Source organism: Telmatherina bonti (genome assembly GCF_933228915.1).
Source record: "Telmatherina bonti genome assembly, chromosome: 11".
Taxonomy (NCBI): domain Eukaryota; kingdom Metazoa; phylum Chordata; class Actinopteri; order Atheriniformes; family Telmatherinidae; genus Telmatherina; species Telmatherina bonti.
This window is the reverse complement of record NC_136629.1, coordinates 13,319,176-13,331,355: the sequence shown is the minus strand read 5'-3', so window position 1 is coordinate 13,331,355 and position 12,180 is coordinate 13,319,176. Positions and strand designations below refer to the sequence as shown.

Here is a 12,180-nt window from a genome sequence, read left to right as displayed (position 1 = left end):
TGTTACAAACCAGTATCAGTTTTGACTGGATGAGAACCAGAAGCTTTAATGGTCCATCATTTCTCTGCTGCTTATCAAGTCGCGCTGAACCCAACTACCCCTCCATGGCCACTTTTTCAAGTTCCTCAGGTTCTTCCCTGGGGTGTTCCCTGGGGTGTTCCCTGGGGTATTCCCTGGGGGTCTCCTCCTGGTGAGACGTGTCCAGGACACCTCACCAGGAGGATGTCCAGGAGGCATCCTAACCAGATATCTGATCTGGTTTCTCTGGACATGGAGGAGCAGCGGCTCCACTCTAATCTCCTCCTGAAATATAAAGCTCCTACCTCTAAGGGAGAGATCAGACATCCTGTATTGTGTCCATAATATAGTTCTTTGGGTTCCTACAGCTGGTGATCATACGTGAGGATAGGAATGAAGATAACCGGCTAATCTAGATCTCCTTTCAGCTCCAAACCGATGCAGAATCCACATCACTGCAGACCTGCACTCATCCTCCTGTAGATCTCGCGCTTCATCCTTCCTTCACTGTTGAGCAAGACCCTGACATACAGGAACTCCTCCATATTCCTGACCAGGAGAGGACACTCCACCCTTTTCTGGCTGATCTCAGATTTGGAAGTGCTGATTCTCATCCCAACAGCTTCCCACTCAGCTGTGAATCACTGGAGCCGGAGATCAAGACCAGATGACACCAACAGAACCACATCATCTGCAAAAAGCAGAGACCCAGTCCTGAGACCACCAAACCAGATCCCCTGCACACCTCAGATGATCCTAGGAATTCTGTCAATAAAAATTCTGAACAGAGTCTGCGATGAAGATCAGCCTTAGTGGAGTCCAACCCTCATTCGAAATGTATCTGACTTACTGCCGGCAATGCGAACCAAGTTCTGGTACCGGTCGTACAGGGAACGGACAGCTCGTACATGGGGTTCCAGTACTCCATACTTCCACAGACTGGTCCCCCACAGAAGTCCCTGGAGGACATGGTAGAATGCCTTCTCAAGTCCACAAAACACATATAGACTGTTTGGGTGATCTGCCATGGCCCCCACCAGGACCCTGAAGAGGGTTCACTGGTCTATGATGGGGACGAAAACATAGACTGTATATAAAAGATGGACAGAGCCTCCGTAATGTCACCCACAGGTTTCTGAAGACCTGAATTGATGCTTGGTGGGCGGTTCCTACCATCTCCATCTTTGGTAGGGGCATGCGTGTTGTCCCACCCAGAAAATACAAATATGGGCAAAGAGATAGAGCTGAGAGGGGGGCTGTGAAGGTAAACATGACCTATTGAACCGAAAATGGATTTTAGTACCAGACTGTAAATATGTTTATTTCTGATGTAAAGTTGGCCTTTTTAAAATGGGAGTCTATGGGGAATGGGCTGCACGGTGGAATAGTGGTTAGTGCTGTGGCCTCACAACAAGAAGGTCTCTGGTTCAGTTCTTTGGCTGGAGGGTAGGCTCGAACAGTGGCCTTTCTATGTGGAGTGTGCATGTTCTCTTCGGGTCCCTATAGGTGTGTGTGTGTTTGTTTGTCTCTTTGTGTTGGCCCTGCGATACACTGGCAACTTGTCCAGGGTGTACCCTGCCTTTCACCCAAAGACTGCTGGGATAGGCTCCAGCTTCCTTGCAACCCTTAATCGGATGAAGCAATTCGGCGAATAAATAGATGAATGAATCTATGGGGATTTGCTCTGTTTTGGAGCCCGTAGCGGATGAAGGGGGATCTGCAGTTTTATGCATTTCTGCATGGGCCTTCACTTTTAACCGCCAGAGGTTGCCGCTTGGACGAAAACCCCACGTAGACTATCTGATAGACCTTTCTCTTCTCCAGGACTGCTAAATAAACTTTACTAGGGAGGCTGAGAGAGTAGGCAGACGGAGGCTGACAGAGGCTGAGGGAGGAGGCTAATTGGTGGAGGTTGATGAAGGAGGAGGTTCTGCTCCTCCATTAGCCAGATCAGTTGAGCGGTTCTGCTGACAGGCTGTGGCTGCAGCGGGCCGAGCGAACCTTTAGCTCGTGGTAACACTGGACAAAGCTGTGGTAGATGAAGGTGATGGGCAGTGCCAGAAGGACGATGCCGCTCACTACACAGACACCACCCAACACCCGGCCCGCCACTGTCACCGGATACATGTCCCCATATCCCACCGTCGTCATGGAGATGATGACCCACCAGCAGGCGGCGGGGATGCTGGCATAGTCCTGGTTTCCCGACTCCAGGTCCAAGCCGTGCTCCAGCAGTTGTGCCAATGCACTGAAGATTGCCATGGCAACGCAGATGAAGACGAGGAGCATCACCATCTCACGGTAGCAGCGACGCAGTGTCAGCCCAAGAGTTTGCAGGCCCAGGAAGTGCCGCGCCAACTTGATCACCCAGAAGATCCGCATCATGCGCAGGACACGTAGAGTGACGCCGGCTCGCTGCAGCTGCGAGTTTTCCCCCGTCAGAATCGTCACGGTAACTGAGACATAGTACGGCATGATGGCCAGCAGGTCAATGATGTTCAGAGGGCGACGGACAAACTCGCATTTATCCCGGGATACCAGGAAACGGATCAAACACTCAGTCGTGAACCAACCGATGCACACCCCCTCGATGATCCTGCAGAGGAGACAGCCAATCAGAAGGAGAAGAGAGAGGACCAATCAGAGACAGAAGAAGAATCATCAATCAGTGGAAGATAGAAAACAGACATTAAGTTGTAAAGTAACAAAATGAACCAATAGGCCAACTTGAAACAAAACAGTCCTTACACTTTCACAAGTTTTCAAAAAATGAAGTACTAAGGGGAAAATGGATTAAGACAAGGGGGGGGTTCCCAGTCGCACCATCTGGAATGAATTTCAGACTATCGTAAGAAAACCTTCTGTCTGCAAGCGAGTGATAGGACCAGTTCAGTACACAAACCAAACAGACTAGAGAAACACCAGAAAACAGGACCATGCAACACGAGCCCTCTCAGTAGGTAAAAAAAAAAAAGTGGATGTGTTGCTAGCAAGTAATGAGACTTTAACATCCATGTTATTGGATCATAAATGAGACATGCACTCAAGCATTCATTCATTCTCTTTCTTAACTGCTTGTTCCACTTCAGGGTCGGGGGGAGCTGGAGTCTATCCCAGCAATCGTTGGGCAAGAGGCAGTTACACCCTAGAGAGGTTGCCAGTCCATCATAGGGCCACACAGAGAGAGACAAACAAACCATTTACACTCACTGTCACTCCAATTAACCTAACATGCATGTGTTTGGACGGTGGAAGGAAGCTGGAGTACTCGGAGGGAACCCATGCATACACAGGGAGAACATGCAAACTCCATACAGAAAGGCCACCGTTCAAACCTCCCCACAGCCGAGACTTGAACAAACAAGTGACCTTGCTGTGAGGCACCAGTGCTAACCACTAAGCCACCGTACACCCCCAATCTAACAATACAGGATGGTTTTTTTTCTTTTTTTTCTATCACATTATAAAAAAGTATTTGCCCACATTTGGTAACTTTCTGACTGACTGCACTTACAAACAAGGCTGAGCTATCCCAGGCGAAATGTCGGAACCACGGACGATGGTCTTCTCATGTGCAGGCCATAACATCTGGCCAACCTGGCTGACTATAAGCATTAAACAAGTTTTAAAAGTAGGGATGTGTACTGGCAAGTATCTGGCGATGCAATATGTTCCACAATACAGGGTAAGGTTGCAACCCGTCCAGTAAAATACGGAATTGTCCTTTAATTGACGAACAAGTGTCGGGTCCGGGATTAAACCAATAAGGGACGCACTTTGTTCCATATTTACATAACTTTCCAACAGCCTGAACATTTCGGTCACATCAACACTCAATATATGAATAATTAACAAAATAAAACACAGAAAATACAACAGCCAACAAAAAGGTCTTTTCAGGCAGCAGGTCCCAGACCCCTCACCTCTGCGCCTGTTTGTTGGGCAGACATGGTTGCCTACATGACTTATGCACACTCCACAGAAGACCCACGCCTTTTAAAAATGTCTACTGTACCTGCTTGGTACTCTACTGGTAATCAAAAGTGCTGCCAAACAGACATAATGTCCAGCCCTTTTATTTGCAAGTAAATAGTGTGCATTTACTTGTATTATGCTTCTGCATGCGTTTGTCTCCAGTAGACTGGATTATTTAACAGTATTTCTTTCCAACATCTACAGCTCATCCAGATGCTGCTGGAGCATTAACTTGGACTAAGAGAGCTGAACACATCTCACCAGCTTTAACATCTTTAAACTGGTTTCCAGTCAGTCATTGAATAGATACTAAAATCCTGCTGATAGTCTACAGATCCCAGACGGGGATAGTTCCAGAATCCATGTGTGACACAATCAGCTTACACCAGAAGTAGATACTTTTAAATCCATATTAAAAAACATTTCTTTTATGACATCTGAACTGTATATAATGTTATCTGAACCACTGCTTATTTTTAACTGATTTAACTTCATTGTTATCTATATATTCCATTTTAAATGTATTTTACTTGTTTTTATTGTCTGTAATGCTTTTAATGTTTTATGTAAAGCACTTTAAATTGTCCTGCATGAAATGTGAGGTACATATAACCAGTTTTAATTAATTTGTTTTGTAGGTGTACTTGATGATGCCCTTGATTACAAAGCAGAGCTGGAGGCAAGACTGCAGGCGATGTCCATGAGACCTCAAACCACCCTGCCCTGAGGAGACTAACCATGTCCACACGTTGCTGGGTTTTTGTAGAACTAAATACATCAATTCAGGAATCTGATGCAGATATAACGTTTGGTCCGGCCTCATGTTCAGTCAGCTGTTCAGAAACAGATCAGATCAGCAGATGATGTGGAAGCACATTGTCACTCTTTGCTTCTAAATATCTCTTGTAGGCACACGGACAACTAGTGTGAAAATAAATATTTAAAAAGTAAAGTTTTTACTCATCCTGCCAACAGGTGGTTTTAGTTAGTGTAATTTTCAGTTAGTGTAATAGTCAGTGTTATTTTTTCCCTAAATACTAGTTCTGAATTCTGCCCTCAACCATATTTATTATTGCACATTACAGGAAAACAGGAAGCCTCGGAGTCATGTCTGCCTCCACCCTGCAACACCTGTCCTCCTCCTCTCCTCTTTATGTCTCCTCATCACCTCTGCTGCTGTGTTATGATTAGTTTTTAGTTGTTTAAGGATGACTCTGGTCACCACACACATCAAACTGCACATTGTTGTCATTTGTGGAGCTGAAATATCTCCATCATCCCTGAGTGGTGACCTGATCACCCAGCTGTGAACCTACTGCAACGCTGCATCTCGTTTCTCACGTCTACGGCAGGCGGAAGAAGAAGTAGATCCTACCTATCCTGCCACTTTAATTATATAAAATGGAAGAATTGATTTTCCGGATGGATTTCATATCATTACAGAATATTTACTCTAGTCAGATAAGTTCTTAGATCAAAGCGTAGTCACGTTATTTCTTACTAACTTCATTTATTTATGCACATCTCTGGCACACTGAGCTAAGAGTTATGTGGTCTAGCAGGAATCATGTGCCGAACCACCTGATTAGACCATCAATCCTGTGCATCATGTTCAGTTTTCAGCTGTTAACGTCTAGTTTGACAGTGAAACTTTCACAGTTGTGGTTTCTTAGTCTCCCATCAGCAGCATAAATGGCTGAGCAGCGAACAAAATGTCGCTCAGTGGTGGTTTATACAGTTTAGTGACCGCTATTAAATCAGCAACTCACTAATTATGAGAAGATAAGCAGCAGGCCAGTTCTGACCCTTGGTATGGTAACTGAGGTCAAACTTCATCACCTGTTGGACAAAAATCTTTGCTTCATCACAGGAAAGGTATGTTTTGTCCCAGACAGCAGCTCTGAATCCGGTTTCAGACCTGCTCAGGGTCTTTCACTTTTTACCAGCTTTATGGGTAATTAAAACTGTGAGGAAAAGTTATGTTTGCGCTCTTTTTGTCCAGCTAAATGGTTATTTATAAGTAGTTTGCTATGCGAAAAAAAAAACCCCAACCAAACAAACTATAAAAGTAGCGATTGGATGTTCATTTATTTTCTCTTTCATTTTTTGATCATGCCTGTCGAGTTCAGGATGTGAAAATAAGGGAAACTTTCAGACACCTGCCAAAAGGGTGGGTGTCAGAAAATGTTTACACATATTTCCTCCCCTTATCATGCATAGCATGGGAGATTTAGGGGAAAATATTAAACACGATTAAAAAGAAAAAAAACCCAAACAGGTTTCCTGGCTAAAACGGGGTATTTGACAGACGTGAAACTGGTGTCAAAATATACAGATAACATAGTAATACCATGATTATCTGGACGTAATCTAAAGGAGGTATTCTGGGAGGGTTCCTGGTATTCTTTCCCAGTCTGGTCTCAGGTCATATGAAACCCCTGAAAATCTGTTCAACATGGTCGCACGTTCTCAATTGTCCACCGCCCCAATGTGTAAAGACACATGCAGGTGAGCACACCCCCACCCCACAGGTAGAGAGCATGTGACATGTATAAACATCATAAACAGACTTTCCAAATTTCCCTTCGTCCCGCCAATAAAGTTGACGTATTTAACGTTTACAGCAACTCATCATCAACGTGTCTGCTGCATCATATCAGTCTGGTCTGGATTTAACCTGCAGCTGGATCCCACAACCAACCACACATCTTCCAGGTCCAGCTCAACGTCTGATTGCTTATTCATGTGTTTGAGGACAATGCTGCGTTCCTATCAGACCACTGGCAGATGAACTTAACCTGTTGGTGGTCCACATTGGCCCAACAACTCTGCATGTGGGAAATCCGACACATTGCTGGGATAATTTGAGCCCTGCTTAATACATCTAGCTTAAACAAAGAAAAAATTAAAAACAAAAGCAACTTTAATAGGTAGTTTTATTTGCTAAAAGATGAATAAAAGAAAAGAAATTAAATTATTTGATGGCATTAACTGAAAAACCTCTGGCAAGAGTAAAGAGTTATATAAAGCAAAACAACCAGGACACTTTGATCACAGCAAACAGTCACTTCTTTAATGGAAACTGATGTTTTATTCTGCATGTGGAAGTGTCATTTGGAACTGAGTTGGTTTCTTTGCATGAGGAAGAAAAGTCATGACATTGGTAAATAAACTCATTAATAACTGCACACACGGTAAGCCTGTCATATTACACTCTGGTATAATTTAGCAGGAAATCTTCATTCAGTTCTTCGTCATCTGTTCTCTTCAAGCAGACCTTTGGTTAAAGCTTTGCTAGACTGACAAAAATCACACTCTTCTTGCTCTCCAGCATGATCTTCATCATCTCCTCATGCACTCCCACCTTATTCTGCCTGTGGGAAACACTCCCTGTACTGATGACGTGGTCTGATGTGACGATGAAGTGTGTTATGAATCCATGAATGCTACAGCCTTCACTTTCTTCTTTTTGCCTGCATGGTTGTCTGTTTTAGAGATGATGCCTTCATTTCCCCATGGTCCAACCGTACAGATGGTACCTGATCTGGATGTATCTGCATTTCATGCAGGTTTGCCAGCAAAAACAGTCATTAAGAATTAAGACTGATGCTTTGACACTGCCGTCAAAATTAGTCAATATTTCACTTTTATATTCAGATAACTATCTGTAGTTCTGCTTATTGAACACGGCACTAAGAGTTTGATTAACAGAGAATGATTGTAATCGCATGTAAATCCTGTCCTTTATAATTGTATAGCAAGCTAGTAGTAGTTAACCAGAATGAGCTCACACCTGCGTGAAAGTGGAGAGAACAACTGGCAGACTTGTGCATAGCTTCACATCAAACTCTGCACCAGTTTGCTAATTACTCATTGATCTGAGTCAGGTGTGCTACAGCAAGGAAACTCCTAACAATTGCAGGTTCTCAGGGCCCCACCGCCCTGCTCGTTTCAGACATGTTCCTCTTTCAAAACACCTGAGTCAGATTACTGTACTTTCTCACCAGGTTCTTTGTAGCCTGTTAACAAGCTCTTTATTTCATTCAGGAGTGTTAAAGTAGGGTTACCTATAAAACATGCAGGGCAGGGGGGCCTGAGGACTTGGATAAGGAAACACTGCTTTGAGGTATTCAATGTGCAGTGGTGATTTAAAGCTGGGATAGGTAATGTTGGAGAGCTAGTAAGATCTGAACGTGGCACCCTGTCTCAGCTCCTCTCCTCTGAATTTGCTCTTTGCGTGATCCAAGGCTTTTTCCACCAACAATTTTCTCTTTCTCGGCTGATTAGCGGGAGGAGGTGCATAAACCGAGCCGGGTCGGGAAATCCTTCCTGCATTTTCTCAGCCATGTTTCTCTTCCGAGTTTCTTCTTCATGACTTTGTATTTTCATCCTAACACGCTATTTATATGCAGGGTATGGCCATCAGGTATGTGCTGCGGGAGGGGGAAGAGGGGAGCCGGGAGAAGAAGCTTACAAAATATAAGAAATGAAAAATTCCATTTTGGCCTGAATGTTTGGATTGATCAGAGTTTTTATAGGGGTCTAACTGAGGGGTCTAACTATATTTCTAATTGTTAATGATTACAAAATGTTCAGACTACTATCAGGACGAGGAACCACTTCACCCAGAGTGAAAAAATGTCTCTGAGCAACATTACCAATAGCTTTCATTTGGGGATTGAAGCCATTCTTAGATACACATCATCATTGATGTCAGGCTAAATTACAATGAAAATGCAGGAACAGGTAGTTTAGGAGTGTCTCTAGTACAGTTATCTGGTGTCGGATGGGAGAAAGGGCTATCACGAGACACAGGTCTGAAATGAGAAGGTAACATTTCCAGGTTTCCAGAGATCCCTTTCAGAATATGGGATAGCAAAGGGCAAGGGTGGATCTGGCTCAGCTTTGTTCCTGATGCAAGAAGATGTAAGGCTGACAAGGGCCCTACAAGGAGAACAGTAGAAAATGGAATGAAGACATTTTCTTTCACTTTGAACTGATGAGGACGTGCTTAGTACATGACACGCCGACCAGCATACGTGCTGTACAAGCTAGATTTAACTCCAGTCTCCCCTACTGGCTTTTTTTTTTACCACAAGTTTGGTAACGGCCTCTGGGTGGGGACCCTAAGACCAACAAGCCAAGATATGTTTTTACAAGGTAACCAGCTCTAGGCCATGTATTACAGGCTAACAGTGTCATCATTTAAGTAGAAGGTATGGAGAACAAATCTGGGTTCTAGGTTGCTGCTAGTCTGTGCCATGACTTCTGCAGGCTAGAGAGTGAAACTGCCTGAAGCCAAGGTGCAAATGATGTGCTGCCTGGTAAAACAAAGCTGGGAGGCAGTTGCAGAGACCTTTGACTGTTGTGTAGCTACAGCTGAGCATCAACCAAGCGGCAAGAGCCCACTGGCAGAAGTGAAGCCTATGCGCAAATGGCAGTCCCCCCCTTCATCCATTGGTTGTTGTGCCCAGGATTTTGTACAGCACTTTGGTTAAATGTGTTCTTTTAAAAGTCTTCTATACATAAAATTGGATTGGATTGGATCCACTAGGGGCTGCAATACTGAGCCAGTTCTCACAGACTCCCAACTTCACAGCAGAAATAAACATGTTTACAGCCTGGTACACAAAACCTTTTAGGTTTAATAGGTCAGGTTTACTTTTGTGACAACTTTGGGGGGAATGAGTTTCTTTTTATAATTATGAAGCTATTTAATCTTGAAATTCACCATAAGTGTAGCACAATAGTGGTTTTAAGCTGGCTAACAGCATGACATAGCTTTAGCCCGCCTACCTTTGTTATCTGGTAAGCTGCTGTTAGCGCTGAGTTAGCACGGTTAGCTCTTAGCTACAGGCAGGTTGAAGTTAGATGTCAATCATCCACCCTACCCTCACAGCCCCCTCTCAGCTCCACGTCTTTGCTCATATTAGCTTCAATTCAGCTTTTTAGAAACCGATGGGTGACGTCACCGAGGCTCTGCCCATTTTTAAATACAGTCTATGACGTCAACAGAGCAGGTTCAGCTCTGAGGCTCATCTATAAAACCATTAGAACGTACATATGGACAATCAACATTAGAGAACTTATATTTGAAACAAATAGTATTGTATGAGAGAGAAATGAGATTGTTTGAAACTACAAGAAATCTGCAACAGCAGAAAGGTCCCATCGTCATTGGCTGCTATTACGTCTCTGCTGTTACAGCAGTTTTCTCGCTATTCTTCACTCTTTATACATTTAACACATTTTTTGTATCATTTAGTTATGGAGAAATCTGTTGGATTTAATGACATTTTCTGCACATGTATTTAGTAATAAACAGCAGATATCTCTGACTGGAACCTGACACAAATGTTGTAGGATCATATGGGTAGCTAGCAAAAATTATAATATAATATTTCCACTGCTTTCTGACAAGCAGCCGACAATGGCTACAATACTTTAAATACACACTTTTTATGCGCTCACAAAGGTAGGATATGCTTTAAATGAAGAGAAAAAAGGTGTCGTGGCACACTCAGAACTCCTAGCTTCAATGTTTATGTGTGTTTATGTTTCAGCTCATTATTTCATCAGGGTCTTTTTGAATAAAAACAACAAATAATGTCAAAAATCTAAGTGTGCCATGACACCTTTTTTTTCTAAATTAAAACATCTCCCTCCACCACAAGCACCTCGAAAGATGTGCATTTACAAACAACCAAGGAATCTGAAGCTACACTTCCTTTACTTTTTATTACACTTTTTCTAATTCTCAACATTGTGAGAGCAACTTTATTTTTACATCACCTTACAATTCATTACAAGCCATGATCAGACTGAGGTAAAAGCTAGGCTAGCTAGCTGGCGTAATAAATTTTATGCTGCACTAGCATAACGAATGAGCTGGAGCACAACCTACCTTGATAGTTGTGAATGTTTTCCTCCACAAAGAACTTGTTGCCTTTCTCAAAACTCGACTGTGGTGTTTAGGAGTGACATAAAAATGAGGTTTGGGTAAACTTAACAGCTTAGTTGTGAAAAGTGCTCCATCTCTGATGATCAGTCCATTTGTCTGGATAGGAAGTTAATTTACCAAGTGTGATCAAAAGTCCATCCGCCCACCTATCCGTCTATCCGCCCACCCATCCATCGATCCTCCCACCCATCAATCCATCCATCCACCCACACTTCCACCCATCCATCCACCCACCCTTCCACCCATCCATCCATCCATTCATCCTCCCACCCACCCACCCATCCATCCATCCATACAGCCTAGGTGATCCTGGTTCCAGCTCCACTCCGATCCCCTGTAGGTCTTCTGTCCAAGTCCTGATGACTCAGAACTGTTCAGAAAGACTGAGGCTTCCTGTAAGTAGCAGACTGTTTATGCTGTGTGTGGTTCTGGATGAGTCCTACCTGTGCTGGACCAGGGTCTCTGTGGCTTTCCAGTCTGGTAAGGTGCTGGCACACAGCATCACGATGGAGATGACCACAAACAGCACAGAAACTGAGGCCAGGATCTGTGCCACCAGTGAGGATGTGGGCTCCTCGAATGTCCTCCTCATCCTCTCCAGCCATCGACTCTGGGGTTCCTCGGGGCCACGGGGCTCTTCCTCTGGGAAGAAGTGGACGAAGCAGTCTGACATGCGGTCATCAAGGCGCCGTTGGCAGCAGGGCTGCAGGTCAGAGCTCTCCAGACCCCAGTATAGCATCTCGTTGTAGAAGGACAGCTCACACATGTGCGGTACGAAGCGCAGTTTCCCGTGCTGCACGTACAGCATGATGAAGCTGAAGGCATCTGAGTGGCGGTCAAAGAAGAACTCATTTCTGTCACGGTCGTAGTCATCGCAGAGCTCCAGCAGCTCGCTCTCCGACACGCAGCCATGCAGCCGGCTGAGTCTGCTGAGAGGGAGGCGCTTCATCAGGTCAGCAGGGAAGGAGAACCTGCGACCGCCAACGTTCAGGATGCAGAGGCTGCTTCCCAACTTCATCTTGTCTGTCCTCAGGTTAACGTCCTGCGTCCTGATGTCTCTGTCTTCAGGTTAACGTCCTGCGTCCTGATGTCTCTGTCTTCAGGTTAACGTCCTGCGTCCTGATGTCTCTGTCTTCAGGTTAACGTCCTGCGTCCTGATGTCTCTGTCTTCAGGTCTCCATCCTGCGTCCAGACTTCTCCATCTTCAAGTTGATATCCTATGTCCA

The 12,180-nt window shown here is 44.4% G+C and overlaps 1 protein-coding gene across 1 annotated transcript; it reads right to left on the bottom strand.

Moving 5' to 3' along the window:
* Positions 1–1,968: 1,968 nt before the first annotated feature.
* Positions 1,969–11,972, bottom strand: LOC306761992 (voltage-gated potassium channel regulatory subunit KCNG3-like; the record flags this gene model as incomplete). The annotated part of the gene is made up of 2 exons (XM_079248336.1): positions 1,969–2,614; positions 11,398–11,972. 2 exons carry the CDS (start codon positions 11,970–11,972, stop codon positions 1,969–1,971), a joined length of 1,221 nt encoding a protein of 406 aa, XP_079104462.1.
* Positions 11,973–12,180: the final 208 nt, after the last annotated feature.